At 46.8% G+C, this 14,253-nt stretch overlaps 1 protein-coding gene across 3 annotated transcripts in view; it reads left to right on the top strand.

Moving 5' to 3' along the window:
* KIF3B (kinesin family member 3B) overlaps positions 1-7,069 on the top strand; it is a 41,175-nt gene extending 34,106 nt beyond the window's left edge. For 2 of the 3 annotated variants that reach the window (XM_040447366.1, XM_040447367.1), the window contains exons 7-9: positions 277-382; positions 2,564-2,742; positions 3,630-3,726. In XM_040447366.1, coding sequence (XP_040303300.1) covers positions 277-382; positions 2,564-2,742; positions 3,630-3,726 — 382 coding nt within the window. Of the gene's footprint in view, positions 1-276; positions 383-2,563; positions 2,743-3,629 lie in introns of all 3 variants that reach the window. The other variant, XM_040447365.1, reaches the window with a different exon arrangement.
* The last annotated feature ends 7,184 nt before the right edge of the window (positions 7,070-14,253 follow it).

Raw genomic sequence — 14,253 nt, 5'->3', positions numbered from 1 at the left:
CCATGTTTTACGCCTGCCACCTAAGAACTGGATGATGACTCACCCCTTCCAGCTTAAGAGATGCAGGACACTAAGCATTTGGATCGGAATGTGGCTCAAACAGAAAATAGCAGCAGCTCCTGCCCCATTCGCCTGGCAGCCTTCAGTCCAGGGCTTCACTTGGTTCAGGTTCTGTCTAAATAGGCTCAGTGTCTTCTGAGAGTTGGTTCCACAGGATGATCCTGGGACTGTGGGACACACTCCAGCCAGGCTTTAACCACTGCAGTCCATTTCCAGGAACCAGCAGATGATGAAGCGGCCAGTCTCAGCTGTGGGATATAAGAGGCCATTGAGCCAACACGCAAGAATGTCCATGATGATTCGTCCAGAGGCCCGATACAGGGTGAGAAGATCATCCATGTGTTTCTCCCCTCTCTCTTTTCGAGGAGTTTAGATTTATGTAAACTCTTACGCACCATTCTGCAAAGTTACAGAGTTTGTATCCTGACTCTTTGCAGAGGTTTCTGAGGACATTTATATTAACATAACAATGATGCCAAATAGTAAAGCAATATACTAAATAAATAACAACTAAAAAGAACAAATTATTATGAATAAAAAGGTAAGATCAAATGAGATTTAGAAAACTAGGACTAGGGAAGGAGGAGAGTACAAGCCCACTGTCCTAATGGCCGATAAACATCAACACTAAGCCTGCAAATGGTTCTGTGCGAATGCTGGAGGGAATGCAGGTGTGTAATGACTGGAGATGAGTTAAAGAACTTCTGGTACGTCCATTTAATGGAATGTGGCTCAGTCAGGTAGTCATTTCAAGTGACATAATTGAGGACTATTTAACGACCCAAACATATTTTACAATAATAATACTGTACGAGCTGCTATTTATAAGTGCTTGCTGTATGCCAGGCATGTACTCAGCGTTTTAGTGGTTTCTCTCATTGAACCCTCCCACCTCCTCTACGCAGCAGGTCCTGTGGATGAACCAGGAGACACAATGTATTGTTAAGCTGTAAAACAATTGGTGCTAGAGGTTTACATATGAATCAAACCAGCTGCAAAATATATCAAAATGTGAACTGATTACCTCTGGTTAATGGAAGTTTACTCAATTTAAATTGCCTTCTTTTTGCTTATCTGTATTTTAAAGTTTATTTATTTTGAGAGAGAGAGAGAGAACAAGTATGTGTGTGCGCGCGCACACACACACATATACACACACATACACACACACACATGAGCAGGGGAAGGCACAGAGAGAGAGGAGAGAGAGAAAATCCCAAGCAGGCGCTATGTGGGCCTTTATCTCACGAAACGTGAGATCAGGACCCGAGCCAAAAATCAAGAGTCGGCTGCTTAACCGACTGAGCCACCCAGGCGCCCTTGCTTATCTGTATTTTATATTGGTGGGGAACCTGTATTATTTTTTTTTAATGAAAGATTTTCACTTGAGAACTTTAAACTGTTTTTGAGTCCCTTGGCCGCCAGAGCAAAACAGATGGGGATTAATTAGTTCATCAGGTGCTGTTTCTCCTGGCATCGAGTTATTTAAAATAAAGGAAGCAAAAGCAGAAAAGATACATCAGGTGGGGTTTTCTATAGTGGAAGGTGAGTGATGTATCAGGTGGAATCCTCAGAAGCGTTTTTTTTTTTTTTTGTAGCAGTTTCAGAGGGTGTACACCTTGTCCATTATTTCATGTCTCAAAACAGCATGATTTCAAAGCCTACAAATCAAAACATGTGGGTTTCCAGGGGCTTAACCTGATCCAAAGGTAGAATTTAAAGCAGTGGCTCTCAGATGTTGTTAGCAATGGACCCACTCCATTAAGAGAGATTTTAAGCAGCATCTCCATATATAAAGTGGATCGAGGGAGCCACTCCATCTCCCCACCTTCTCCCTGCAGTGGCAACCTCCTGCCCCCTCTGGGGCTCTGGGGCTTGGACTCCACTGGGTAGGAGGACCTGGAGGAGGAGATGATGTGTACCATAGGTGTTCTTCCCTCTACACACTCATCTCGGTGTGTGGGAGCCAGGGAAAGGCCCGCCACAGGACATCAGCTGAGGGAATCCAGCCATAAGGCCAGTTATGAGGCAGGACCCAGTACGACTTTTGAAATGTGGTTATATATGCCACACAACTGCCACACACTCTCCATATATGTGCTCCAGGCCTGTCTCCTCCCCAAAAGGTTCATCAAAACTGCTGTGGGTGGTGAGATGATCAGTGATTATGATCTTCTTCTTTATATTTCCTTATATTTTCCCATTGTTTGCAGTAAATGGGTTCTACTCTTTTCCCTGATTATTCCCCTTAGGGTATAATATATGTTCATTGTTTAAAAAAATTCTTTTTTAAGGAACTAAAGGAAAGCCTAGAGAAGAAGATAAAAATCATCTGTACCATCACCCGGAAAAAAAGTTATAAAACTGTGTCTCTACAGGCTCTTGGTAGGCTCTGAGTAGCAAGAAATGTGCAGTTCTGTTTTTTGGAGGGGGGGCGGTCTAGATTGCTTGCGCTGTGTCTGATCGGAAGCCAGCCTCACTGGTTATGGCTCTGTTTCTGCAGGCAGAAAACATTGTGCTGTTAGAGCTGGACATGCCCAGCCGGACCACCAGAGACTATGAGGGCCCTGCCATCGCTCCCAAAGTCCAGGCTGCCCTGGACGCAGCTCTGCAGGACGAAGATGAGATACAGGTGGATGCGTCATCCTTTGAAAGCACTACAAATAAGAAATCCAAGGCCAGGTGAGTGACTTTTGATGACCTGTGGTTAAACAGAACATGTTTGAACAAGGACAAACGAAGGCTGAGGTTTATCGTGGAAGGCTTCACAGAACACGCCAGAAAGTATTGCCATATTGCTCCTGTGTTTATTATTTGTTCCACAAATATTTATGGCTCAGGCATTATGCCAGGTGTTATGAATACCAGAATGCCCGATGTGCCCAGTTCCTGCCATAAGGATCGTGGGTTCTAGTGAAGCAGGGGGCAGTTCTTTGGTCCCCACCAGGTACTAGGCAGTTCTGAGTGCTTAAAAAAAAAATTCTCTTCATGATTTCCTGCAAAGACTTAAAAGGGAAATATTATCATCAATCCCATTTTACAGTTTAGAAAACGGAGTCTTAGAGAGTTTGAGAAAGTAGCCACATTCAAGGATGTAAGTACAAAGCCAAGGTTTAAACCTCAGTGTGTCTGAATCCACCCAGGCTCTGAACCTCAGTGCTGAATTGACTTCATTTAAATAACCTGTTGAATAACCAAGTACTTAATTTGATGCTAAATTAGAAATGCTACCTTATTAAATTTTGGATTAGAAGTTTAAGGAAAACAAATGGGTAAAAAAGCAAAAATGGAAGAAATTCTACCTGCACACTTAATATCTTTTACCAATTCGGAGAAGACAGTCAAGATCTGATTTAAATGGAAGAACAGTTTCTGAGAACCAGGTCCCTTCCCTGAGCTGTCACACCCTGGCCACTCACCGAGGGTCAGGCGCTGCCTGACAGTTGAAAGTATACCGGCTCTCAGGCCATTAAGGAAAGGCTCAGGGTCCTTGATGAGGTAAGGCATCTGATCTGCGTCGAGGATAGAGGCAGGGACGTGAAATGTAAACATGTGCTTGACCTTTGCAGGCCCAAAAGCGGAAGGAAGTCGGGACCCTCCTCCTCTTCCTCAGGAACCCCCGCATCTCAGCTTTACCCACAGTCTCGAGGGCTGGTTCCAAAATAAAGCCAGTCCCTCCTCTCCCAGGGTGTAAATAGCATTTGCCTTCTGAGAGAAGAGACAAGCAAAAACCCGCCGAGAGGACTCAAGCCCAAACTCAGAACCGTGCCCCTGGGGAGAAGCTATGGCCTCTTTGCAGATGAACCACCTGAATCTGGTTGAAATGTGCTGGTCCTCATCTGGCACTCAGCAACTCTGGGAAACGCCCTTTAATTAGCATCTCAGAAATGCATGGGTAAGGTAAAGTGTGATAGTCCAAGTGGAAAGCAAGAGAATGACCAGTGACCTTGCTTCCCCCCTCCCTTGCCTTCTCCTCTCCCTTTGCTTAACCTCCCTTCCTCTCACCTCTCCTTTTCTAGCTTATTCTTTGTACTGAGCTCCTTTCTTAGTGAACATCAGGGCAGAATCGGGAGTCACCTGAGCAGGACCAAGTCTTTGGAGCCTCAGGATAAAATGACAGTGAGGTTGAAAAGTAAACGCCCTAGAACTCGAATAGGTGCTTGTTCCTGTGGGTGGAATGAGAATTCTCTTATGGATCCAAGCCCCCGATAGGCATGATCCGAGCACCTCAGTAAGAAGGGGATCTGTCGTTCAGGAACTGCTGAATAAGGAAACGTTTTCCAAGAATGTTGGAAGCAATAGAAATAACATTCCCTTTGCCTCCTTGGAGAGTTTAGGGAAAACAGCTTCTTAAAAACCTTAAAACCACGACCATCCTGTCAAAGACGTAAATCTGTAAGCTGATGCCACATCCATACACTGTGTCACTTTACTCTTCATCTGTCACCATCTTTTCTCTTGCACGCATCCTCTGAGTGTCCCTGCCCAGGCCCATCCTCTGCCTCCAGAGCATGCTCAGCCGTGGGCCTGTTTTGTGGGAAAAGGGAGGTTGGCTCTGCTTTCTCTGGTGGGACAAGAGCTGGGGGAACGAGACATACAGTGGCACTTTTGAATTCCCCATTTTGTTCCATATTTGCTTAAGGGTGACCAGGCAGTGCAGAGACAGAGACGTGAGACTCGGGGCAGTGGGAGAGGAAGATATAACGGACGGGAGCAAAGGAGTCCTGCCTGCCTTCAGCAGAACACCTAGAACTGTGGCTCCCTGCAGCCAGAGCCCAAGGTGGGGGCCAGGAGTGGCGGCGCGATTGAATAGGCTCAGAGGAGAGAGTTAGGAATTCCCCTTTACATATACTAGTTTGGTCTGTAAGTTTTAGTTCTTTGTATTATTGAAATTCAAAGCTTCATTTTATGTTGGTCATTAGGTGAATGTTACTCATTTCTGCCCGCGCCCCCCCACCCCAGGGCGGCTCATAAGTGTGTGTGGGTGTGCAAGCACAGTGGTGCCTGTGTTCTTTGCGTGTGTCCATGTGTGTCTGTAAGAGAGAGACCAAGGACTTGTCCAGTTTTAGAAATACACTAATGTGCAGTTGTTGCCTTTGTCTGTATTAAAGGCCCATTGACTGACTAATCCAGGCTGGATGCGCTCCCATGTGAGCATCTGAGTCCACGAGCCAAGCCTAAGGAGACAATAGGAGTCCCCAGGTTGGCCACCCTGGTGCACCTTGCTGGCACGGTGCCCCAGGAAAGTGGCGACTCAGGTGGGCCTTGAGTTCTATTTTAACTCTGCTGCTGAGTTCCCAGGGCACATTTCTGGATCAGAGCCTGTGGGAAAGAGGAGGTACCAAGTGCAATGTCTTAGCAGTCTACAAATGGAGATCTGGCATCTGGCAGCTTATCTCCTGTTTAGTTACCATTCTTTCTGAACCTGGGGCCCTTGTCAGCAATTCCCAGAGCATAATGGAGCCTTCCCTCATCTTTCTCGGGATCAAACCCTGCTTCCTATTTACTAAGATTTACCTGTTTGAGTAGGAACCAAATGATGAGGTGGATAGTCTAAGATGGTTGTCTGCCAGTTACACCTGTCTCTTGCACCACATTCCCTCACAGCTAGTCTGAATTCCATAGGCAGAAAATATTCATCTAGCAAATCTGAGACCTGAACACCGCAGTTAACACTGTACCTTAATACTGATGTCTCAAGGTGGTTGTTCTGAGCAAGGGTGGTTGAGTGACCGTGGGACTCTTCTAAGAAGGTGAAAGAAGAAAGGCAAGTTGACAGGCAGGATTATTAAAACAAGCTTGCCTTACACGCAGCTGTGTTCGTCTGGCAGCCTGTGAAAACAAAGTAGAACACCTGTGAGGAGGCGAAGCTGTCCCTCCCCAAGCAGTCTCCGGTGCTTTTCTTCTCTCCAAATGGATCCGATAAATATTTGAATAGAGCAGACAGGAGAGTGTCTTATTGCTACCAGGAAGCTGCTGCTTTGGGCTCTGAACTGAGCCAGCTGTGTAGAGGACCGACCTGGTTTTTGCGTCTGTAGTCATGCTAGAATGTTCCCAGCCATCTGAGGGTCTTCACGCCAGCAGCAGCTAGTGAAGTGTGGAAGCAAGTCTGAACAGGATCTAAGAAGATCATCTGGGAGAAGGAGTTTGAGACTGTGTGCGCAACCCCCATCCAGCCCCCTTTTGCTCTGATCAGTAGGAATGTATCTGGCTTCATATTTTCAAGTCCCATGTCTCCCAGGTCCCTGGATTCAGAGCCCACGGCCACAAATCATAGGCATGAAGCACTTTCTTGAGACTCTGACCTAATGTTGGATTGTTCCCCGTCGAATGCCTGCATGCTGCTTGAATTGTACCACCCACACCTCCATGACCAAGGGCGTCAGAGAGTTCTGCAGTTCAGGCCTGGGCCACTCTCTGCTTTTCCTGTCTGACTCTTGTAAGTCCTCCCTCACTGAATGTAGAATTGTCGCCAAGTTTTTGAGAAGTGTCGATTCCCTGTGAACATGGGATATCAGTTCTGCCTCACGTTTCCCACTCACGGTCGAGGCTCGCTGTAAACAACACCTTGGGCCATCGCAACACCATCAGTGGACAAAAATGGGGCTATTAATACACTCTAAAAGCCATAATCAAAATGCTCAGAAGGAACTGGATACGGACAGTGGGCCTGGCTATTGTCTACTGCGCAAGGTTTTGCCTGGCACTGTTTGGAAATCTGCCACCTTTCTCCCAGCCCTTGTTTTCTTGAATGAAATGCTTTTGAGATTATTTATGAAAAGAGTGATCCTGGAGCAGGCAGGAGGCAGTGGGCTTTATGGCTCTTTGGAGTTGCTATTGATCTTGACCTTCTCTTTGGCTACCTTTAGACAAAGAATATGCCAATACTTGGGGCTCTAAGTTTTACAATTGATATTTATTTGTATCATCTCTTTGTCTAGGAATGTAAAAGTGATTCTAAACTAAGATGTGTAATAAAAATCAATCAGATTTATTGTACCTACAAAAAGGTGTCCTCATAAATGACTAACGCTTTTGAAAATGACAAGCCCTTGGCTGACACACTGCCACTTTCTTTAAACATTTAAAATTTTCCGGTGAAAGGAGGGTGGGAGTGGAAAATAAAGATTGAGTTGGAATGCTGGCATTACAAAAAAAATAGCAACAGGTAAAGGGACATAAAATGAAGAAAGAGCGACAGAGAAACGCCTCACATGGTTTTCCATGGAGGCTCCTGAGATAGGCCTGAGCAATAGGCATGACATTTCTTTTAACTTTTGTGTTTTGTGTTTAAAATTTTGTTAAGTTTGTTTCATATTATATTTTAAAATGTGTCCTTTTTTTTTTTTTTTTTTTAAACACAAACGTATTTTATGTTCTTTACCATCAGGTAAAAAAAGAAATACCAGAAATGGGCCACGTGTCGGTCTTGTGGTCCGTCATACACTCAGACCTCTTGGAGTGTCCCCCCAGAGGGTTGAGAAGGGAAGCACAGAACCTGGACTCTGAGCTGGGTTTGAGTTCTGGTTGTGTTTGCTTACTAGCTATGTGACTATGAGGAATTTAATTTACCTCTTGGGCTGCCTGGGTGGCTCAACTGGTTGAGCGACCAATTCTTGGTTTCGGCTCAGGTCACAATCTCACGGTTCGTGAGTTCGAGCCCCGCCTCAGTTAGCCCCACATCGGGGTCTGTGCTGACAGTGTAGAGCCTGTTTGGGATTCTTTCTCTCTTCCTCTCTGTGCCCCTCCCCTGCTCCTGCGCGCGCTCTCTCTCTCTCTGTCTCTCTCTCTCAAAATAAATGAACTTTAAAAAAAGAAATTTAAAAATCCCTTTAAACAAATAATAATTTACCTCTCTGAACCTTGGTGTCCTTGTCTATAAAATGGGGTAGTAATACCCACCTGCCAGGGCCATTATGAAGATTAGCAGTGCGTTTAAAGCAGCAGCACACAAGTATGTGGAGCAGAGCAGCCATTTTAAAATGTGGTTATTGCTGTGATGGGGCCCTGTGTTCAGAAGACACCATGAACAGTGTGTTCGGCAATGACTGGGCATGTTTAGAAAATCCTAGGCCTTTACAGAAAAACTGCTAACCATTTAACAAATATGTGTTAAGTACCTGCTATGTGCCACACTGTTCTGGGCCCTGGATATATAGATGTGAGCAAGACTGTCTTGGTCCCTGGCCACATAGAACTTGTACTTTGATGGAGAGGGAGGCAAGCTGAGTGTTAAAATGCACACAAGTGTACAATTACACATTATGACAGGTGCCATGAAGTGATGTTATAGCATATTACAAGAGAGTGATAGGTTTCTAATTGGGGTTGGGTGGGTAAATAAGGGAAGGGCTTTCTGAAGAAATGGCACTTACAGAGAGATCTAAAGGATGAGAGATTTGGGGCGCCTGGCTGGCTCAGTCAGTAGAGCATGCAACTCTTGATCTTGGGATCATGAGTTCAAGCCCCACGTTGGGTGTAGAGCTCACTTAAAAAAAAGTGGGGAGGGGGGATGAGAGGTTAGCTGGGTCAGAGAGTTGGGGAGGGAATTTGTGAAGGTCTTGTGGAACAGAGAAGCCGAATTTCACAGGGAGGTATCTGCGTTCCTTTCTTACCCTCACTACAGGGAAGCCCGGGGAACTGTTAGGGAAAAAAATTACAGCATGAGACTTTAGAAAAACCCAACAGATTTAAAGAGCATAGAGAGAATAGCGTCCTATGTGACTTATTAGGCAAAGGATTTGTAATTGTGTTTCTTCATGATGCCCTCAAACTATGTATAATGTTCCTGTAACACCCTTTCCCCCTTTTCTTCCAAAAAGCTAACCATAGTTTGGCTTGACCTAAATAATTATTAGTTTAGAATAATTCAAAATCTATTAGCCAGAAAGCAAGAGTTCAAAGTATGATTTGAAAAATTCTGAGTGGGGGCACCTGGATGGCTCCGTCAGTTAAGCGGCCAACTCTTGATTTTGGCTCCGGTCATGACCTCATGGCTGTGGGATTGAGCCCTGCATGGGCTCTGCACTGGGCATGGACCTCGCTTAAGATTCTCTTTCTCTCTCTCTCTCTCTCTCAGATCTCTCTCTCTCTCTCTCTCTCTCTCTCTCTCTCTCTCTCTGCCCCTCTTCCCTGGCTCGCACTGTTTCAAAAAAAGATGACGAAGAAGAAGAATTATGAGTGTGTTCTTGAAAGTGACAGGATTCTGGATAGACCAGGGGCTAATTCATAGGGAGGCACAGGGCAGTGCGGCTGGGCAAGTTGGAAATTCCTGTGACTCACCAGGTTGTCTTCTCATCTGCTGGGCTATTTAAAAAAAAAAAAAAAAAAAATCAAGAAACTACACAAACCCTGTGTGATTCAGTAAGAAATACATGTTTGGTTTTTGACCCTGAAGAGCTTCTACAACCCTTGGAATTTCTTGAGTGACAGAGGTGAGTGATAGGATTTTGTGGTATTCCTAACAAGCTCCTTTCAGCCCTATCTGAGCCTATGCTGATAAAATGACTCTAAGTGGGCCCCTAGATAGCTTCCTAATGGGGGCTGGTTGCCAGAGGAACCAATCGTGTGTGACTGAGAGGGTGGGAACTTTCAGCCCCACCTGCTGACCTGGGGGGGGTGGGGGGGAGAGGAGCTGGAAACTGAATTAATCACCAATAGACAATGATTTTAATCAATCGTGCCTATGTAATGAAGCCTCCGTAAAAGCCCCTATATGATGAGGGTTCTGAGGGCTTCCAGGTTGGTGAACACATCAAGGTGCTGGGAGGGTGGCGTATCCAAGGACAGCTCATGGACACCACACCCCTCCCCCCATACTTTGCACTGTGCATCTCTTCCATTTGACCGTTCTTGAGTTGCATCCTTTATAAATTGGCAGTAGTAACTAAAACACTCTCTTGAGTTCTGTGAACTGTTCTAGCAATTATCAAACTTGAGAGGGTCATAGGAACCCCCTGCTGTGTATAGCCAGTTTATAGTTGGGCAGAAGCATAAGTGGCAGCCTGGGACTTGGAACTGGCATCTGAAGTGGAGCAGTCTTGGACTGAGCCCTTAACTTGTGGGGTCTGTGCTGACACTGGGGAGTGTCATAATTACAGGACACCCAGTTGTTGTCTGGGGAATCAAAGATTTGGTCGTCGAATGGAGAGGAAGAAACCTATCTATTTGGTTGTCGGAAGTGCTGTGAATAATAAGAACAGTTAGCTCTGGAAACTGTATTTTGAACTTCACACTAATGGCTTAAGTCTTGGGCATGCAATTTTGGCAAGCCCTCTTTTACTAGAGTTGCCCTCTGGTTGAAGTTTACCTCGAGAATATGGTTTCCAAGGACCACGTGGTGGTCACATCTATCGATTGGGTTGTCAGTGGCATTTGTCAAGGACATAACTGTAGCTCTTGCAGCGGCTCCTGTTTTCTCCTCTTTTTCCATCACCAGAATTGTGGTTAGCCATCGCCAGGTGCCTCAGTTAGGTGAGCCATCTGGAGACCTACTTTTGGAGGTGGGGGAATGGGCAGAGAGGTGGTTCACCCGCATCTTCAGCGGGCAGTGGAGCCCTCAGGAACTTGTTGGGTGCCCATTTTTGTGCCGCGTGTCTTGCTCTGCACTGCAGATAGGGAGTGGAATGTACCTGGGCCCTTTGAGGACACAGTTAGGACGTACAAGAAGGCCCGCCTTCTCTCCTTGCACCGCTCTCCCAGCCCTCTGAAGCTGGAGCCACACAAGCCCTCCTTTTGGTTTCTTGACTGTGCCAACTGCTTCCATGCCTTGGCACCTTCACGTGTGCTGTGCCCTCTTTCTGGAGATTTCTCCCCGCTCTTTGGTTGACTGCCTCCTACTCATCTGTCGGGTACCAGTTTAATGACCCCTGTCCCAAGAGACCTTCCCCAAGCATCCATTCTGGTTTCTCCCCATCTTCACCTGGCTGTGTGGTACCCTCTGTCTTGTTTCCCTCTTAGCCCTTTCCCCAACTTACAATTATGTATTTTTTTGCTTTGGTCTCCCCCCCCACCCCTACTAGACAGTAAGTTCCCCGAGGGCATGTCCTATAGTCTTCTCAAGCTTGACGCTTCTATGAGTTGGATGGTTCAGTATGTACTGACACCTACAGCCGCTTTTCTGTCAGAGGAAGAGGTGATGTGGCACTCCAGGAAGGAGGGGTGGAGAAGGGCTTTGCAAAGGAGGCAGCATTTGAACTGTGCTCTGTGAAAACGGGTAGGGCTTCACCTGGGAAGGAGGGAGGAGCATGCCAGACAAAGGGAATAATATGAAGGAGCTGCTGGGGAGTTCCTGGTGATTGGGGAACCTGAGAGTGATGGGCGTGAGAATGAGAACTGGGCTGGGAAGGGTCTTGACTCCATGACACAGGCTGAAGACAGAACCCTCAAAAGCCTGTGTGTGTGTGTGTGCGCGCGCGCGCGCTCGCACGCACGCATGCCCGTGAATGTGTGTGAAACATGGCCCTATTTACACTTGAGCATTTTCTCCTTAAGCCAGCCTCACATGCTATTATTTCTCTTTGAGATAACAGAAAGCAATTTCACTAAGTGCTGCTTTAAGTTGCCTGCTGTTCACAGGTTCTCCGGGCTCGGCTGGCAAATTCCATTCTGCAGGGAGCTTTCTCTGGCACAGCGACCCAAGGAATTCCAAGAAGCACTTGAACTTGACTTCAGGGTCTTAGTTTCCTAGGAATGGGACTGAGGCATTTTTCAGTGCGGTGGGCTTGAAGGTGGTCCCTTGGCTGCATTTGGGAACTGAGAAATTGCTGTTGGTTTTGAAATTTCTCCTTGCCCAGTCAACAAAAGATTTATGTCTGCTATTCATTCAAGTCTGCGCTCGGTGTCATGGGCTACAGCTCAGGACCTTGCCCTTCCAGAGCTGCCAGTCCGGTAGGGAATTGCTGCCATTTACAAATAAGTCCAATTCAAGGTGGTCAGTGGCCCCTCTGAGGGGATGCAGAGGGGGTCGAGGCATGAGTGGGGGAGGGGCAGAGAGAGGGAAACACAGAATCCGAAGCAGGCTCCAGGCTCAGAGCTGTCAGCACAGAGCCCGACGCGGGGCTCCAACTCAGGAACCTCGAGATCATGACCTGAGCCGAAGTCGGATGCTTAACTGACTGAGCCACCCAGGCGCCCCAAGTAAGGAGCATATTAAACGCAGTGATCAGTCTCTTTGCTGGATTATCTGAGGGGTGGCGAAAGAAGCCAAAGGTTTGGTATTAGATTAATGTATTGATTTTTTGAGTATCTACTATGCTCTAGGCATTGTTCTCGTCCCAGGGATCCAGGATACAGCCCGTGCACTCAGGAATGTCACATTCTAGTGGTGGAGACAGATGGTTAACAAAGAAGTATGTGTTGGGGCACCTGGCTGGCTCCATTGGTACAGCAATGTCTTGATTTCAGGGTGGTGAGTTCGAGCCCCACGTTGGGAGTAGAGCTTACTTAAACAAAAGAGAAGTACGTGTTATGTCGGGTGTCAGAGGTGCTCTGAAGGGAAACAAGGCAGGTCAGGGGTTAGAGCGTGCCAAGCTGAGGGAGATGGTGACTTAGATTGGGAAGTCAGGGAAGACTTCTCTGCAACAGTGACATTACATTTGAGCAGAGCCCTGAGTGAAATGAGGGAGCAAGCATGTGGGTATCTGCTCCGGGAGGAAGAGTATTCCAGAGAAAAGGAACCATGGTGCAGGGGCCCAGAGGTGGGACTGTGTTTGAGGACAGCAAGGAGGCAAGACTGGCTGGTGGGCAGTGAGGTTGGGAAGGTGGCCATGGCTCAATTCTGAATTGTAAGTGAATTTTATTTTTTAGACCATTGGAAGCTTTTGAGCAAAAGAGAGAAATCTGACAGAAATGCTTTTAGAAGGCTCTCTCTGGCAGCGTTGTAGAGAACAGGTAGGGAGCAACGGGCAAGGTGAGGGACTGCTTGAAGGGGTCCGGTAGTTGGGGGGAGGGACCATGCTTGGGATGAGGCGCTGGGGGAGGAGAGGAGAGGAGAGGTTGACGCCTCAGGGTGTGGGTTGATTGCTGGTAACTGGATGTGAGCTGTGAGAGTAGAGGCAGTGGTGGGACCAGCGGTTCCAGGGCGTTTGATCTGAAGCCAGTGGAAATTCCACCACTGCCACTTCCTTCCGTGTGTCCTCCCCCCTTTCAAAATAAAAGGCTTATTAAGGTATAATTCACCTACCACACAGTGCACCCATATAAAGTGTATAATTCACTGGTTTTTAGTGTATTCACAGAGCTGTGCAGCCATCACCACCATCAATTTTTTTTAATGTTTATTTATTTTTGAGAGAGAGTGTACATGAGTAGGGGCGGGGCAGAGAGGGGGGAGACAGAGGATCTGAGTCAGGCTCTGCGCGGTCAGCACAGAGCCCGACGCAGGGCTCGAACTCACAAACCTGAGCCAAAGTCGGACATTTAACTGACTGAGCCACCCAGGCATCCCACCACCATCAATTTTAAAACATTTTTCCTCACCCCCAAAAGTACCCATTAGCAGCTGCTCTGCATCTGTTCCCAACTGCAGAGCCTTAGGCGACCGCTAATCTATTTTCAGTCCAGGTCTGGCTCCTTCAGGGTCTCAGAACCCCATTTGGCTCATCTATAACTTCATGGGGCGATGGTGAGGTTTAAAGGAGAACATGAAGAGAAACATGAAGACATGCCTAACGGGCCAAGCCAACTGGTCTAGCTCTTGGTAAGTCCTCAGGAGATGCCAGTCCTCCCCGCTGCTCTGGCTCCTGGTTCATCACCTTATGGAAGCAACATGGGCAATGATGAACAGGGTGGGCCCTGGGCCCACGCTGCTGGATGGTGAATTCTGAACTCACCATTTACTAGCTTTGCTATAATGGCACAGTTTCTTAACCTCCTTGGGCTCTCAGATTGCTCAACAGTCAAAAAGGGGTCATTGCAAGTACTTTCTAGGTTGCTATGAGTCACTGGGAACAGAACCTGGCACAGAGCAAGCGCTCAGCCAATGTGCAGCGTTGTTACCATTGTTAGTCAATTCTAAAGTCAGGCTAGGAATGGACATTTCTCTTTCTTTCTTTCTTTCTTTCTTTCTTTCTTTCTTTCTTTCGTTCTTTCTTTCTTTCTCTCTCTCTCTCTCCCTCCCTCCCTCCCTCCCTCTTTTCTTTCTTTCTTTCTTTCTTTCTTTCTTTCTTTCTTTCTTTCTTTCTTTCTTTCTTT

This window comes from Herpailurus yagouaroundi, unplaced genomic scaffold (genome assembly GCF_014898765.1).
Source record: "Herpailurus yagouaroundi ecotype Mexico unplaced genomic scaffold, PumYag 196, whole genome shotgun sequence".
NCBI lineage: Eukaryota > Metazoa > Chordata > Mammalia > Carnivora > Felidae > Herpailurus > Herpailurus yagouaroundi.
The sequence above is the reverse complement of the archived record's forward strand: the minus strand, read 5'-3'. Positions and strand labels throughout refer to the sequence as shown.